General features: G+C 40.2%; 1 protein-coding gene across 2 annotated transcripts; it reads left to right on the top strand.

Moving 5' to 3' along the window:
• The first annotated feature begins 8 nt into the window (after nt 1-8).
• LOC145656499 (ornithine aminotransferase, mitochondrial-like) lies at nt 9-14,301 on the top strand. 2 transcript variants are annotated; one of them, XM_081709688.1, is made up of 10 exons: nt 9-116; nt 4,495-4,719; nt 8,173-8,397; nt 8,558-8,653; nt 8,889-9,016; nt 9,357-9,479; nt 9,753-9,881; nt 11,655-11,768; nt 12,051-12,195; nt 12,658-14,301. In XM_081709688.1, exons 2-10 carry the CDS (start codon nt 4,503-4,505, stop codon nt 12,816-12,818), a joined length of 1,338 nt encoding a protein of 445 aa, XP_081565814.1. In that variant the 5' UTR covers nt 9-116; nt 4,495-4,502; the 3' UTR covers nt 12,819-14,301. The 2 variants fall into 2 exon arrangements, with proteins under 2 accessions (XP_081565814.1, XP_081565815.1); XM_081709689.1 differs by lacking the exon at nt 9-116 and adding an exon at nt 366-488.
• The last annotated feature ends 3,524 nt before the right edge of the window (nt 14,302-17,825 follow it).

The following is a 17,825-nucleotide window of genomic DNA, read 5'->3' as shown; positions in this document are numbered from 1 at the left end:
CATGAGTCCTGACATATAAAGGCGCGTTGAACGCCTAACACGCCCACCGGTGACCGCGGTTGTAGGGCATACGTCGACGCTCCAGGACAATATCAAGAATTCAGAGTACAATAACGGTAACGTAATTAAACACATTCTGTCGTTGACTGTTTTAGAAAAGGTAACACTGTGGCTTGGTACATGGTTTGAGTGAGTTCATTACATCCATATTAGGTGAACGCGTCTAGGTGGCATAATTCAGTTTACTTAGGCTACCATCATTCACTTAACCAGACGAGAACGTTTGGCTAACGTTAGCTTTCTCCCGCATGGATGTTCGTCTAGTGCGGGCTCCATCACCTGTGGAAAAAGGCGGGTCGTGTATGATTTAATTTTAACGTATAGAAAACTCTTATTTGGGCTTATTTCTTTATCGACGTATTGGTTAGTTATCCATGTGACGGTTAATGTTAAACGTACCAGCTGTTTGGTGGTTGCGGAATTGCTAGGTAAGTAGGTTAACCTAGCTAAGCCGGCTAGCGAGCTAGTCGGTAATTTTCCACGAAGTTGATGAGGTGACGGGATGCAGAAAAGGAGCCTCGGTACCTGTGATGTGCTGTGGACCGTGACCGGAATAACCGGATTCGTTAGTCCTTAACTAGCTAGGCAAGATCCAGATTTCGAGATACTGAATTCACTGGCTAGTTACCAGTCTTGGCTAGCTAGCTATAAATAACCAACGTTAACGCTAGAAAGATAGCTGAGGCTGGACAGCAGCGTTGCCTGTAAATTACACGTATCCAGGTATCGATGCTAGTGGTTAAGTTTGCTAGTTGGCTACGTAGGATAGTTAATGATACAACACCTTTCCCAATTTTTGGAGTGCATTTTATAAATATCTGGAAAATTACATCATTAAACTTCAGTTAGCTAAGTAGCTATCTTACTGTTCGTCATACACAAAAAGGCTAGCTAGCGTTACTAGTTAACTAGCTAATTAATTTATAAGTAACGTTGACAAAACAAGTTTGCATTATGCTAATGTGTTGCGCATGGTAAAACATGTATAGGCTTGTATTAAACCAGTTTAGCTAGCTACTTGGCTAGTCCTTTTTCAATATTCGGTGTGGTTTCAAATTTGATCTAACCCACGATATGGCATTTCCAGTCTGCACGCATGCACGTTTACTCAAATAGTCGTAGAAACGCTTTCCTAGGTAAATTCAAACGGTTAACTAGTTAACAAATCATATTTTCGGGATATTTTGCTTTAACGTAAGTACATGTAAAAAAAAAAAATAAATAAATCAGTCTGCTCTCAGCAGCTGTCTCAGTCATTCATTTAGTAAACCAGAGGGAGTGAGAGATTGTACATTCACTTCAACTGTTTTAAAAACGTGCGTTTTGGTTTCATGCTTGGTTTACTGCTTCATGCGGATTAGAAGATCGCGCGTGTTTGCGCGCACATGCTTTTCTTAATTTAGCAGCAGCCTAGTAGTGGGTGTGTGTGAGAGGGTGTCGCGCTGCAGCCTATCGCCTTCCAGTGACCAATTTTGACAGGCAAAACAAACGCAACTCTTTTCCCTTGATGGGGTCACTGTCCTTGGTGAGGTCGAAGCGCACATGTTATAAAATCTCACGGTTACAGGTTTCTGTAATATTCCCCCCTTTTTTAACTACTTCTCAAGAAGCAGAATATCATTCTCCTCGCCTGATGAGGCACGAGTGAAAATCATTAAAAAATAATTAACGAATGAAATAAGGAATTAAAATGAATCATGCAGACATTCGCATTATGCCTGGATTGTTCAACTATGTAAATCACATATTAACTATTTTGATTCTAAAACCAGGAGAATTATCTTGGGTTTGGACTTTAAACAGTTGAATACATGTCAAAGCAGAAGTTACACTTATTGTAGTACTGCATTAATTCAGTTAGTTTTTGAAATGGGAAAGTTAACTCAGTTAAATATGGTGACAGATTGAGATGTTGGTTAACCTCATCACAATTTTGGAAAAAAAACAATAGACCAAAACACTTATCAGTTTGCCTTTTATATAGCTTTAAATATTGAAGTTGAATTCTGAATCTTTATTTTAAAAATGTTACATGACATGAAAGGTCTGGATTTAACTGAAATTAGTGGGGTTGGTATAGAAACATTGAAGTGGAAATGGCCTATTCTGAATAGATTTCAAATGCAGCAAATTTAAATTTTGCTGCAAATATGGCATCTGTATACAGCAGCAATGCTAATAAAGACTATTTCAATGGCCACCATCTCACCATATGAAGCCATTTTTTTTAACACAAACATAATCTCAGATAACCTTTGTATCTAAATAAAGCCCAGTTGTGCATACCTCTGCACCTGGAGGTCCACAGGCCAGAACATTTTTGGTAATTTAATTACTTGAAATGCCTGATTCAACTCCCAATGTAATATCCAGTTTTAGGAGGTGTGTTTGGGCAGGGACATCAAACTGTTGGACTTTGCCCTTCAGGACCTGATCCTAGCATTGCTGCTCTGGAGCTTTCTGAACAGCTGTCCCTAAAATGATTCCAAGTATTGATTTGAGTCCAGAAATCCATGCCGAAGCTTAGAAAAAGACCAAAAAGAAAAGACATGCGACTCTGAAAATACAAAATGGTTGTTTGCTCCTCAGAATGGGCTAAAGTTGAATAAGAGAGGGTGGGGGGGAACTTGCAAGTTACTTGGTACAAATCTTAAAAAATAAAAATAAAAATGTAGTCTCTTTAAAGAGTAAGGTAAATTTTATGTGGACCTAGTTCTAGGTGTTTTGTCAGTTCTTGTTTTCTGATTAAATTTATCAGTATTGCCTCACCTTTCCGGTTTGTTTGCACGAGTCATTAATGGCATTGTCTGGGCACTTTGAGCTGCTGTTTCTGCAACCAGATACTCAACAAAATGGCAGTGTGTGCTAACAGGTTGGGGATTATGCATACAAGTAGTCTGGTTCAGGCATCATGAAAATCCCAGTTGTGGGTGTACAAGAAGGGTGCTGGTATGCAGGATGCTTATTTTGGTAGGATGCATAGTGCTTTGTGGCATTTCGTCTGCTGTGCATTGGTATTAGTTTCATGTGTTGTAGTTTAGGTGCTGTGGCAAAAATGGGGAAACTGGTTTGTTGCATACATCATTTCATGTGACCTTGCTTAAAGGCCAGAATTATTTCACCTATCTTGGAACAGGTAACCCAGAAATTTACATAAGACTATGAAATGCTTTATTTTGAAACAACACAATTTTGGCAAGCTAACCTCTCATCGCTGCAGTTATTGTTAAAGTACACGGATATAGGCTCTTAGGAACAGACCCAAGCGATACATGTGCAGTCACTTACTGCTTGGTTTTATGGAACAAATGTAACAGTGGAACAGTTTACCAGTCAAGATAAATATGACCACTAGACCTATATAGCTATAAATACACAGTAAATCTTTGAACTACTTTATAATATTTTGACCATGTTTCAAGTAAAGATGAGCTCTTTACTTGATGAGAAAAGATGAGAACTTGAGCTCACCTAAATACCATCTCTGCAACTACTCACAAATAGCTTGGATATCCACTAGTTTGAAAATGAATACAAGAAGTACTGAACATGCTCATCACCAAATGTACCTGGTCTCCCTCACTGCTTGCTAGCTATCTTTTCACTAGACTGAAAAGTGACTGCATAGCTATCTAGCAAGCTAATCTTAAAATGCACATTCAATCATGTAAGTACACAGCATAATGGTTAAAATAACAATTTGCACTGTTGTAATAAAGTGCTAGTAGATGTGTGCATAACAAAATGCAACAATTTGGGCCTGGTTTAGATTTTAAAATATTGACTGGTTCTTTTGCTTCAAAAACTGCTTAAACTATGACAAAATTGATCAGATTAGTCATGAATCTTGTCATGGTTTCAATAACTAACAATGTATAGTTAAATATCATATTTTGTGATATATCTGAATATACCAAAGATGGAGTTATTGCTCACTACCAAAAATGGGTAATGTTCTGCAAAAGTGCAGACACCAGTTCTTTGCCCTGAGCATTGTCACTGTTTAAAAATAAACTTTACTGTAATCAACATTAGCTGAGAGCCCTCTCTTTGTTACCATGTGTCATGCCATCATTCCTAATGTTTTTAGTATAAGAGCAATAAACCAAAATATGTCAAAACCGATTTGCTTTGTTTTTAGTAAGGCAGAGACAGATTTCCAACTCTCTTCTCACTGTTGTCAGATGCTCTCTTGCTAATGCTACAACTTGCTCGACAGAAATGCCTTGATTACTGCAAAGCAAAGATATAATTTAAAAAAACAACTGAATATTTCTTAAGCTAAAGCACTAGTAGTGTAATGATGCATACAGAACAAATATATGACCACAAATTAAGCAAATCAACATAAGTTCTAAGTTGGAGAGAAATTGTTTGACCTTGGAGGTTTTTAATTTGAGTTCTGTTTGTGTACTTTCTTCTCTGTTTCTGCAGGAATCATAATGAAGTCCATGTTGACCCATCTGACAAGGGCTGTGGGCAGGGCCTGTCCTGCCCTCAGCTGCACAGTGCATTCTGGGACACGGGCAGTCTCATCAGTAGCATCCCAAGCCAAGCATGAGGAGCGGCAGCTCACTTCTGAAGAAGTGTACAGTCGCGAGGAGCGTTATGGAGCACACAATTACCATCCTCTCCCTGTCGCCCTGGAGAGAGGAGAGGGTGAGTAAGACCTACAGGCAACAGTCACACTGCTGTTGTGGAATGGCTATTTATATTTTCTCATTTGCATGTTTGATAATATCTGTTATTTGCATAATAATATTTGTAATATGCAAATGATTCCTTAAGGAGTCAGGAATTGTTTTTGTATGTTGCAAGCTTAGGATCTTGGTTGGTTAAAGGGTTCCTTATTTTTAAGGGCACTATTTCATTACCATGTTGACTTCCAGGAACCCATAGCTACTCAAAAAACAAACCAATAGGTCACCGTGTTGCCACTTATAGCTTGGGTTTCCCACTGAAGTCCTGGGGCCCCACTGCTGTTCCATATAGTGCCTAATCTAGCACACCTCAGTGTTTGACTGTTTGAAGTATGTTAGGCAGGTTGATTGGTCATTTGCTGACAGTGTTTCCTCTAATCACAGATACTAGAGCTAGCTAGCAGTATTAAATATATGGCTAGCTAGAATAATAACTTGCCTCGCCAGGTTAGCATGCAATGTTAAGATAATAGCCTACCTTAATCCTCAGCACTGAACATTGACACAGTGTTAAGATTCATTCTCTCAGTGAGTTGAAAATACGTGACACAGTTCTCTCTTCATATCAAGAATAGGCAGGACTGTACTAATGTTTAGCAAGATTGTGGAGCCTCAAATTACTTCCAAAATGTAACAGTGATGCTTGAAATGATCAAAAACAGGAATGTCAGTGTTTATTACATTCAAATTCAAATCAGAAGGTGAACTCATGCAGGTATAAAATGCAGAGAAATGTGATATTCTCATTTGACATGTCGTAACAGCAACAGAAAAACATGAAGGTCAGTCACTTAATTCTGTCCAGGTGTTTTTTCCTCCAATTTTCCTGCATTTCAAGGATAATCAAATTTCAAAGTGATTACATGAGTGAATTTGAGTGGCATGTCTAGACTCTTATTTTAAACCACGTAATATTACTGCATTCTATTGTTTTGAAAAATTATTGCATGAGTGAGACCCTTTCTCCATCTGCAAGATGCTAATAAATTGATCTGTGCTCCCCCCCATGACTACTGTAATGTATTGATCATAGGACTTCCAGCAATAAACACGACCTCAATTTGTTTATTGTATATGCAATTAATAAATTGATAGTTTTATGGAAAAGTGTGTTTTGAACTTTTTTTTTTTTTTTTTTTTTCCCTGGGCCTGTTAAAATATACAAGGGGTGAGAAACTGATCTGCTGGCCTAGGGTGGACACTGTACCTGATCCATCTCTTCAGCACATCATGGCCTTCAGGGGCCATGAAGTTAATTGTTTTTTTTTTTTTTTTTTTTTTTTTTTTTTTACATATTTGTGCATTCACATAAGGCATGTGTAGTTGGGAATAAAATGTGTATTAAGTATTTCTCTTGGCAAGGAACATGGAAAAGCATAGGTTACTTACCCTATATAGTTAGTAAGAATGCAACCATTGTGGCAGGTAAATTAACTACAGAATAAATGCTAATATTAGAAGTTGGACTTCAAATTCTTTAGTAAATATTTTAATTTAAACACTGTGTTTGAATAGAAATATCCAAATTAATAGAAATTACCATTTTGCAACTTTGAAATGCAATTTGGATATGTCCATCATTAAGGGTAACTGAGAAGATCTCTGCATCCAAAAAGTAATATTTAAAGGAACAAGTCATTTAGTTTTGTATGCTCTAGCTACTCTTAGCCCTATCTGCTATGCAGATCATTTTAATAAGACCTTCCATATACACCGCCATGCAAAAGTTTGTGTGCCCCTGGTCAAAATTTGTGATGCTGAATAGTTGAGTGAGTAGATGATGAAAATGCATAAAATTAAAGGTGGTCTTTTTTCAAAATTAAGATTAGTGTATTTTTGTTTTGTACAATTTTAGGGTGGGGGGGGAGTAAAGGAGTTTGGGTTGCCCTTTGAGTTTTGAGCTGTTGGATAACTTTTACCAAGATCTCAGACCTTAGACTGTTAGGACTATGACTTGTTCAGTCATTTTTAGGAATGGCTAGGTGGTGCCAATTTTCAAAGCTTTATAAATGCTTGGATTCCTCAAACCTTGTGTTGACAGCACCAATGGTCTACTTTAAGCAGCTGCTTCATGCTCTGAAAGGGGAAAATAATTGATGCCCACAAAACAGGAGGCTTTAAGAGGATAGGAAAGTGTTTTCATATAGCGCTGTCTGCAGATCATGATGTAATTAAATGACAGTTAACAGGAATGGCGCAGTCATGCTGACGTTGGGAAGACTAAGAAAGTTCCAAGAGAACTGCTTGTAGAATTACTACAAATGCAAATCCTAACCCATGTTTGACTGGAGGGGGGAAAAAACCTTCAGGAAGACTGTTCAGACTCTGGAGTGGTGGTGCACTGTTCTACTGTTCAGTGACACCTGGACAAATATGACCTTCATTGAAGAGTCATCAGAAGAAAATCTTTCCTGCAAATGGAACATTTGCTGCACTGAGCAAAGGTATGCTTGGAGAAAGGATGCAAAATTTAATGAAAAGTATATCTCCCCAAGTGTTTGATCTCATGGCTTTCACCGTCCCCTGACAAACATTTGAAAATCTGTATATCGACCTCAAAAAAAGCAGTGCATGAAAAACCCAGCCCAAGAATCTCACCCTTTGAAGGATTTTCAGCCATGCTTCCTTTCAGTCAAGAACTGAGAGACTGCTTGGTACAAAAAGCATTTAGAAGCCATGATGCTTGTTCAAGGGCTGTTAAAGTACTATGCAGAAGCCCAAACATTTGCTTCAGGCCCTTCTCCTTTTTTAAGGATAAATATTTGCATAAAATGTGAAGTGTACGTTTAACTTTTATGCCTTTTGGAAATCAGCTGATCTGCTATACAGTAACGGAGGTTTTGACCAGGGTGCTTATGCCACGATCATAGAAAATCTAGATAGTATGTGAACCCTAAAACTGGGGGAGGGAGAAAAACAAAAACTGACAGAATGGAGAATTATACTGGGTGGCTCCCATTCCTGTATCAGATGGCTGTAGGTATGATGAACAAGCTGTCTTGTTCAAGCTGTCAATTAAGCCCTTCTTAGAATTCAAAGACTCTTTTGGTTTAGCTGCACTATTGTCTTATGGTTGTATCTAAGCAGTTATTAAAAAGCTAATTTTAGAACAGGAGTAGTGAACAAATCCTGTATCTGCTGTATGTTTGTATTTTATTGAATTTATTGCAAGTGGCTAGGGATACATGTGCCTAAGAAAAGAAAAAATTAAATGTAAACTGTTACCTGAATTCACAGCGCTTTCTCTTAGAGCCAGTTCATCTTAGGATTGCGCTTAATCATGGAGCCATTCTCATTCTATGTGTGCCAAATTTTGAGTGCATTGACTGACACAAATTTGTTGGCTGGTGTATGCCTGTTCATGATGAATTGAAGTAGGCAGTGTTTATTGTCTGCTTCATGTCCATTTCAGGAATTTACGTGTGGGATGTAGAGGGCCGTCGTTACTATGACTTCCTGAGTGCTTACAGCGCAGTTAACCAGGGCCACTGCCACCCGAAAATCATTGCTGCCTTGAACACCCAGGCCTCTCGGCTCACGCTCACTTCTAGAGCATTCTACAACGATGTTCTGGGCACCTACGAGGAGTACATCACAACCTTGTTTGGATATGACAAAGTCCTGCCTATGAACACAGGTTATTTAGTATTCTTCTGTTTTGAGTTTTTCTTTTACAGAATCTCACAGAACTCAGTCACTTCTGTAACACACCACAGGACTAATCTTTTGCTTGACTGTGTACCTATGTTTGTTACAGTGGTGGTACTTACTTTTTGCTGTTGTGTTGAATGGTTAAGGTGTGGAGGGTGGAGAGACAGCCTGTAAACTGGCGCGTAAATGGGCCTACAGTGTGAAGGCTGTTCCTAAATATGAGGCAAAGATCTTGTTTGCAAGTAAGTCCTTAGAGGAGTTGAATATCTGTAAATGTTGATTTATTTTTAACTTTCTGTATTTGTGTTTCCCTTAATGTTAACAGTATAAGAGAGCTTTACTTTTCAGCTATAAACAGCTACAGTATTTGGAGCTACAATATTTGACTTGGACTTAATGTCAAGCCACATGGCTCAGTAGTCACTGTTTGTAATGTGATGTTCTAGAAGATTAATTTCTGCCTATCTCTTTCAATAGAGGGTAATTTCTGGGGCCGCACTATGGCTGCCATCTCAAGCTCGACGGACCCCAGCAGTTACGATGGCTTCGGACCGTTTATGCCTGGCTTTGAGCTTGTGCCTTATAACAACATCCCTGCACTGGAGGTACTGCCCCTGCTCTGCTGGAGGCTTCATCTCTTCTCCACTGGCTTTGCCTTTCAGTGTTTACTTTTTCATTGCCTTTCCTTGTTTCAGATAATTTTTATTTTTGAATCCAAGTCATAAAAGTAATTTGTCCACAGCAGCCTACATGTATAGGAAACTGTAGTTTTGCAGTTTTTTGGTCTGAAGCACAGCAGCGACTCAGGTTTGCTTGGTTGATCATGCAGCTCAGTTATGATTTGCTCAGACACCCAAACATTTACATCCAAAAAACTACACCACTGAAACATAATCACATTTTAAACTCTGTGCTTCTGGGTTCTTGGTGTCTGTGTGTGTGTAGAAAGCCCTGCAGGATTCCAGAGTGGCTGGGTTCATGGTGGAGCCCATACAGGGTGAGGCTGGAGTAGTAGTCCCAGACCCAGGCTACCTAACCAAAGTGCGTGAGCTCTGCACAAAATACAATGTGAGTAACAAACCTACCCACAACTGTGGCTCCATCTGCACACATCACTTTAGCAATGACATGACGTGCTTTATGAGCCCCCGTCATGAAGCAGTGCAATGCCCCCACTCCTTGTTTTAAAATAGAGGGGGGGAGTGGGAATATGAATTCATTGAGTATTGCAGTTTGTGAATTAATGTATAACTGCCACAACACACATCAGAATTAAATGCAGTTTTTTGCTTTTAAGCTTTTGTGTGTGTGCGGGCGCGTGTGTGTGTACGCGCACCATAGGTCCTGTTTATTGCGGATGAGGTCCAGACGGGTTTGGCACGTACAGGCCGCCGGCTGGCTGTGGACCACGAGGCTGTGCGGCCAGACCTGGTGGTGCTAGGCAAAGCTCTCTCCGGGGGCGTGTATCCTGTGAGTGGCTAGAACACACAACACACTTTTATAAACATATACAAACACACCTGGTATTTCTTGGAAAGGTCTACAGGTATGCCCTTGCTGGAACAGACAAACATATCCACACAAACACTATGGGTTCTAGGAACAACTGGTGAGTGCAAGAAGGTGTTTATGTACTGTGGTGTTAGAAAAAGCTATAACAATATAAATAAATAAACAAATTTATGTTTACAATATTTATTTGATGCTTTTATTCAAAGTGACTTCTAATTGAACACAACTTGAGCAATTGATGGTTAAGGGCCTTGCTCAAGGGCGCAACACTGGAAACTTGGCAGTGATCTTCTGATTACTTGTCAAGTACCTTAACCACTGAGCTACCCCTGCTAAATAAACAAATCAATCCCATTGTGATTGATTTATATTAATATAATTATAATAATACAATATTAACAGTGGTGCAACACACTGTAATATGATCTTGGCACATTCCTCAGAAAGCAGGAAGTGAAGAGGCTTTTACTTGTTTGTCGTGATAACTTAAAGCAGGCTCATCCAGTTGCTTGCTACTACAGGGACACCTGCAATTAAAACCCAAACACCCCCACCACAACAGCTGTGCATGCCAGCAATGACATTCTTTTAGCAAGGACAAATAATTGTGGCAGTAATCCAAAACCCAGTGTCAGAAAGGGTGTGGGGCATGGTAAGTCTTTCACTGTGTAGGCCCAGTCCTAACGGGTTTAAATGTGTCTTAAACAATGAGGCATTGAGCTAGGATGGTCCTTTTCCACTTCTGGGTGTGGTCATATTTTTGTGATTTATTAGCTGGGTTACAATTTGCATGTTTGATCATGTGCTTCAGTTGCAGAGTCAAGTATGTACCATTTTGCTCAGGGACTACCACTAGGGGGCACAGCTGTATATGGTTTGATAATGGAGCGCTGCTGCCCAGCTTGCATCGAAGCTTGGTAATGTCTTATTTGTCATGAGTTGAATGACCTGTGTTTAAGCTGCCTTAGTCACTTCTCTTTTTGACTGTGTTCATTACTTTGTGTTATTTCTATATTCTCGGTAAAAGAAAACTCATTTCACAATAAATGTATACTGTTCTTCAGATTCCTGGTTTATTAGTTATGGGAATGCTGCTAGGAATGTCTTCCTTATTCCTGTTTTGATTTTGTATGTTTTAAAATTCTCCACATACGAGTTGTTCTGCGTGTTTTTCCTGAGTAGTCTTTGCGACAATGTTTAAACCACCAAGACACAGGTTGAGGATAAACATTTGGGTCTTAAATCTAACAACGATGCATGTTAAAATGGAAGACACTGCAATGTGATACACACAATGAGATCTGAATGATGATAAACACCACTTTAACAGGGCTGGGAAAGGAATGCACCCTTTGTTGTGATTAACAGTCTTGTGAGCGGACTTTTGACTAACACAGACAGTAATATGACTTAGCAGGGGAATGGGAAAAGAATGACATTTTCCGCTTTAGTGGAGGAGTGTAAGCCACAATTCTGCAATCCTGGCCTTTGAGTTCTGCTGCACTGCACATTTGAGGATCTTTTTAACCTCCCAACACATGCCTTTACTAAGCAGCTCAAAGTGTCTTTCATGAGTCTAGAAGTGATGTGTTTAGAGCATGAGAAACATTTGAATGTGTAGTGCTGTGCTCCTGCATTGCTGGTTGAGAAAGGTCTAGGGTAGATCTGGGCACTGTGTTGCGGGTCTGTGTCTTAGTTGAGTCAGTGGTGTAACTACTGTTTTTGTTCCAGGTGTCTGCGGTGCTATGTGATGATGAGGTGATGCTGACTATCAAACCAGGTGAGCACGGCTCCACCTATGGAGGAAATCCACTCGCTTGCAGAGTTGCCATCGCTGCCCTCCAGGTCTGTTTCCACCCACCCGACTCCTTATCTCGTCTTCCACCCACCCACACATGTAGCCATTTTGCATTTGTATGGAGCATTGCGTGATGTTTAGGCATTGCTTGACTGTGAAACCTGGCTTCTTGTTCTATATACCTCTATGAAGAGTTATTTTCCGTACCTCATCTAATGACTTTTAACCCTTTGATTCAAGTTCTGATTAGTTCCTGATTCCAACTACTTTTGTCCATTTCTCAGTTCATTGACTGGTAATGGTGCTTTTGTTTCTTCTCATCTGATCAGGTCTTAGAAGAGGAGAAGCTGGCACAAAATGCTGAGAGAATGGGTCGCATTCTGAGGGCGGAGCTTAGCAAGCTGCCCAAAGAGATTGTGACAGTGGTGCGGGGGAAGGGCCTCCTCAATGCCATAGTCATCAAAGAGACTGAAGGTATGACTCAGTTTAATATACAGGGCAACTGCTCAAATAGTATTCTAGGGCTAGTCTACAAACAGAGAGTTAGTCTCACATCATCAGGTGCTTAATGCATCCTCTGCTCCTCCTCTAGAGGATGAGCTGCATTTCACATGGTCCAGTCTATATGGCTTAATGTGAAAACGCAAGTCTTCACGGCAGACAAAAGTTCTTTAAGTCTTATCCAGATTCTGCAACACAGAAAGTAGACATGCCAATTACTGAGCTTATGTTTTGGTTTTTGTTTTTTTGTTATGGATACAGCATTGGGGCAGTGTTGTGTTGAGAAATCTGAACACTGCTATCTGAAGTTATACTCCTTGGTTCAGTGTATTTGTTCAAAGTCTGTGCCTCAGATGCTGCTGATATGATCTTGCTATAGCTATGAGCTTAGGCTAATCTGTCCTTAACAGAGACTGTGTCTGCTTGTTCTTTTAGACTACGATGCCTGGCGAGTGTGCTTGCGTCTCCGTGACAATGGGCTCCTTGCCAAGCCAACTCATGGTGACATCATTAGACTGGCCCCACCCCTCATCATTAAAGAAGACCAGGTCAGAGAATGTGCTGATATCATCCAGAGAACCATCCTCTCATTCTAAATTGAAGAACCCTAAAATAAACCTCAATCTCTCTCCATCTATCTATCCATCTCAAAATCTCTGAACTGCAGGTAGAATGTCAACCCTATGAGTACATATATTAAAATATAATTTTGAAATATATTTGGGTACTTATGAAGATTGGTTTTGGTTTTAAATGGAATCACATACTTTTTAAAAATATCCTTGACTTTTAGTGTTTCTCCATGCAGTTTTTAGTTTTATGACGGTTTCTGTTACGATGCAAGGAATATGAAGGGTTGTGTAATTCTGGGTGAAGAGGACCCTGAACAGTACTGGACTGTGAGTCTCATAGATGCTGCTAGTTTTCAAGTGTCTCTCAGTCCCAGGCCTGGACACCCTGCATCACTGTGTGTTCCCAGTTCTAGCACACCTGGTTCAGGTCCTCAGGTGATTAGCAAGCATTTTGCAATTGAATCCCGGTGTGTTGGGGTCAGAGAGAGCATCATTAGCCACATCTATGCACCAGTCTGCTGACTGATGCTGAGTCTAAGCTTAGTTTTGGATAACATTCAGTGTATATAGGGTGTCCAGGACTTGGACTCAGTGCCTCTTAGCTGTTCCTTTTTATTTGTTTTGTTTGATGAATGCTGTGTATTTCTGATAAAATCATCAAACTGAAAATTATTCGAGGGAAAAAACTTGACTTAGCCAGTCTAAGTATACAAATTAAAAAGCTATAGATGTATTTTTTATCATACATCTTATTGCACACATTTTTCGTTAAAAAAAAAAAAGTTGGCTATTTTAATGCAACAAAAAATGCTGCATTGAGATATCAAAAATGGTCATTGAAAAACAGGAAACATTTTAACATGTCAACTGAAATGTTACAAAAGCTGATTTTCTACTGAAAGTGACATTCATGTAGGACATATGTAAAATTTTCTTGTGCGCTTGCCAGATGGAACAGCTTCTGTAAGTACGCATTACAAGTGTTAAAACATTCTGGTAAGGTCTTATCTGCTGCAGTGTTGATTTAACCTCTGCCCTATTTGAAATAATTATATTGGTACCATGATGCTGTTGGAGGACCAAACCTTTTGACTAGGACTTTTACAGCAATAAAGAAAACAACAAAACAACCAAAAAATCCAGAATGCTTTTGTTCCAAGGTCCCAGTCTGAATACACTGTAAAGCAAAGCAAGTCAGTCTGGCTAAGCAAAACATAACCTTTTGGGTCACACAAACCAATTTCTGTGTATTTAGAGACTGGACTAATTTGTTTATCAAGAAATGTATTCTGCTCTCCAGAAGTGTGTGTCTGTGTGTTTGCACTTGCATAGACTGGGACACTTTCATCTTGGCTTAAGCCTGTGAGACTAAACTTATTTATCTGTACAGAATGTTGTTAAAATTTTAATGATCGATTGTTAACTAAACAGCGTGCATACGGATTCAAAGATGATGTCCTGGTTAAACTTGTTTCATTATTCTTAAAATAAATGGCTGATGAATCAGTGTGGTGGCTAATTGTTGTTCTTAAATGTTTTGTTTACAGTTTTTTCCTAGATTTGTAATTTTGTCAAATATCTTCCTAGATTTGCAACAAACAATGAGTAAAGAATGGAATAAAGATTCCCCAGGATGTAGTGCTACATCTGACATGAGAGCAGCAGATGCAGTGCATACAGACAAGAAATCTGATCAACACCAACCACAGTGCCACTGTACAGATCACTATATGCAGTTTTAAACAATCATTAAACACAAAACAAGAGAATGGATAATAGGTCATTGGTGGTACTGTTTTAGAGGTAATTTCAGTCAATGTGCAGATGACAATCTACAGATTAAGTGAGAAAAGTGACTAAATGAAATAGGTGGTGCAATAGAAATGAAAATTGGGCTGAGTTATTTAAGGTGGGCTTGAACCCAGGTCAGCTAGGTGATGACACCACGTGAGCAACCACGGCCCAACAATGGTGGGCCTGTGTGCAGAACAGTTAGAGCTTGGATCAAGTAAACCTAAAGGAAAAAACTAAACCACACTAAGCTTGGAAAAAGGGAGAACAAAGGATACCACAGGAAGAAATGGCAACCCCGATGTACTGGGGAAAAACAAACTAAAACTTCCCAAATAAAACCAGAAAACGGAGGAACTTGAATGGCTAAGGGAAGCCTCAGGAGAGAGACAAACTCGAGAAGGGAGGGTACATGTTAAAACAGACACCCTCGCAGAGCAGAAAAGTGGTGTAGCACAAGGGCTTGATGCCCAAAGTTACCAGCTAGGAGCTTGACTTAAAACTAGCAAAGACCCAGCACCGAATGACTGTCACTGGGCTTATATAAGGTCTAGCCCAGCTGTTGGGTGTTAAGCCTGATTAGTGGTGTGCCTGACTCGAGGCCTCCCTCTGGTGGCCGGAGGGGACCTCGGCCTGGCACCAACCCTTACAAGTTAGGATTTCAGTCAGAATGTGCAGGAGTCCATTTGGTTGATTTTGTTCAAAAACCATAAGGACATGGGTGTTCCATAGCCTCGGTCCCGCTGGGAGTGTTGTAAACGGTCTGTATGATCAGGAAGCGAGGTTCTTCCTGACGCGCCAGGCCTTCCTTATACACCACTCGGTGTAAATAGTAGGAAAACTTGACCCAGTAATGCGCCACCTTTTGAGCAACCCTCTACAATGCTTTCCTGTCTGAAGCGAAGTTTCTGTACCAGACAATGACTTTGGGCCGTTTGGGCAGCTAGAACCTTAGAAAAAAGCCTTTGCACCCCAATTCAAGTCCTGAAAGTAAATAATATAAATAAAACTAAAGCGCACAATTTTTTCTATAATTTTGCTGTTATACTTTAATCGTTTTCTCGTATCAACAACAGTATGCAAAGTGTGTTTGTAAATGGGCATTTGATTCAACGTGATGTATCATGTTGATTTAAATATTTAAACTTTAAATATTTAAAAAAATCCTTTGAGTATTAGGAGCTACAGCACAAATATGAAACCAATAAAGTATTGCTGTTATGTTGGGCGATGCAGTCATGACTCAACAGACACTGCAGCAGAGGACTCTGCACATGGCCCAGGGGGGCTCCGGTCTTTAGAGTGATGGAACCATCTCTGAATCAGAACTACCCTGAGCTCTTCACTCTGCTACTGGGTTCTTGATGTGTGAGCAGCCTCTGTTGCTCACACATCAAGAACCCAGTAGCAGAGTGAAGAGCTCACTCCGAGTTCAGTTTACTGATTTTTGAGGTATGATGGTGTTGAATGCTGAGCTAAAGTATATGAACAGCATTCTAATGTGTCCATGCTGTCACAGTGGCATAAAGTCATGTGGATGGCAGCCTCTGTGAAGTGGTTTTGCTTGACAGTTGGAGGGAGTGCGATTGTTATTAAGGCACATGACCAAGGGCTTCATTGTAACCAGAATGATGGTTCCTCATTTGAGCAAGTAAGGACAGCAGTCTGCTCCAGGAAGATGATGAAAATGTCCCTGAAGACATCAGCTAGCTGGGGGACGCACTCCTGGAACATGTGACCCAGAATGCTGTTGGGTCCAGCAGCTTTGGGTGGTTTCACCCCCAGTGTGTCCTGCTTACATCAGCCATAGTCATAGACAACACCTGGTCTCCAATGGGATGTGTGATCCTCTCTGCTGCGTAAGGTTTTTCAGAGCATCTGGAAAGGTGCTGCCACTGGTGTAGATGAGGTCATTATTCCTCCTGTATTTACTGCCAGTTGGAACACCCTGCCGCATGCGTTGTTTGTGAAATGACCATTAATTTTATTTGCATAGCTTGGCTTTACTGATATTGGTGATTGAGTGTGTTCCTGGCTGTCCTTTAGTAGTGAACAGACCTCGGGATATAGGCAGGGCGTCTGGTTTGGTTGTGCAGAGACTGTTTGAGTGATCACTACATTGTCCACACTCTTATTATGCAGCAAGTGACAGGTAATGCCTATTCTTCCAGCTCTGTGTGATCCTCATATGAAGCAGCATTTTTAAATCTGCTGCATGCAGTGCAGCTGAAACAGTGCTGCAGAGCTGAAACGGCTCCTTCTGTCCTCACATTTATGGGTTTTCTGACTGTTTGTTTTTCCCAGTTTCAGCAGTGGTTGTTGTGAGGCATCAGCAGTACAGAGTCTGAGCTGGAGGCAGAGGACAGTCCTGTGTGTGCTTTTTGTGTTCATGTAAACATGAGCCAGTGTTGTTGGGATGAAATGTTTGTAAAATTTGAGAATGTTTTTCAGATACATATGGTTGAAATAAAACAACAATGAATTGCTCCGAGTGTTTGTTCTGCAGTAAGCTGGCTGTGTCATATACTGCCTCCAGTGTGTCCTTGGCAATAGCATTTGGTACTGTGTAAACTAATTATGTAGATGGCCCAAAATTCCCTGTGGTGGAAATGGGGGTGTCATTTTTTTTGTCTATTCTACTGCTGCAGAGCTGTAGCTACAAACGACAGATGCGTTCATGCACAAACCTTTGTTCCCAGACGCACAGTTCACTTCCTCTGGTCTTCCCAGACAGAGGGTTGCTGTTTACAAGCTAGTTCTAGTTGAAGAAGTTGCCAAGTATGGAATGTGCTTGTGAAGCCATGTTAAAACGCAGCTTTTCCTCGTCTTGTGCTGTGCAGTCAGTCTGAGTTTGATTAAGTACAGATACCTGCATACATTTCAGATGCAGCAAACCAGATGGTAATTTGGATAGATGTTGTTTCAGAGACTTCATTTTTCAATTAAAACTGCAGTATCCATTGGATAGTAACGTAATTTGACTCTTAAAGTCCAGCCTACCCTTATCATTTGTAGTGCCTTTTGATTGCACACATTTTCCACTAGATGTCACCACCTCAACACTGCTGCATGCTGGGGTATGACGTTAAATACAGTATGACGTTAAACTTAGATTCAGGACATATTACATTTATTACTGGTAATCATAAGAGTGTAATTAATTGGGATAGCATGGATCAAAGTGAAAATAGAAATAGCCATTTGGTAAACATTAGTTAAGTACTAAGCTATGTCTGCTCT

The sequence above is a fragment of the Electrophorus electricus genome, unplaced genomic scaffold (genome assembly GCF_041902795.1).
Source record: "Electrophorus electricus isolate QZ-2024a unplaced genomic scaffold, ASM4190279v1 Scaffold70, whole genome shotgun sequence".
NCBI classification, from domain to species: Eukaryota; Metazoa; Chordata; class Actinopteri; order Gymnotiformes; family Gymnotidae; genus Electrophorus; species Electrophorus electricus.
Note: the sequence above shows the minus strand (reverse complement) of the source record. Positions and strands in the feature narration are given on the sequence as shown.

What these genes read in the sequence shown, in the direction of transcription:
- LOC145656499 (XM_081709688.1), top strand. Translation starts at nt 4,503, where the DNA reads ATGAAGTCCATGTTGACCCATCTGACAAGGGCTGTGGGCAGGGCCTGT. An exon ending in CGCCCTGGAGAGAGGAGAGG is followed by an intron (nt 4,720 to 8,172) that starts GTGAGTAAGACC and finishes TGTCCATTTCAG; the next exon opens with GAATTTACGTGTGGGATGTA. An exon ending in AGTCATCAAAGAGACTGAAG is followed by an intron (nt 12,196 to 12,657) that starts GTATGACTCAGT and finishes TTGTTCTTTTAG; the next exon opens with ACTACGATGCCTGGCGAGTG.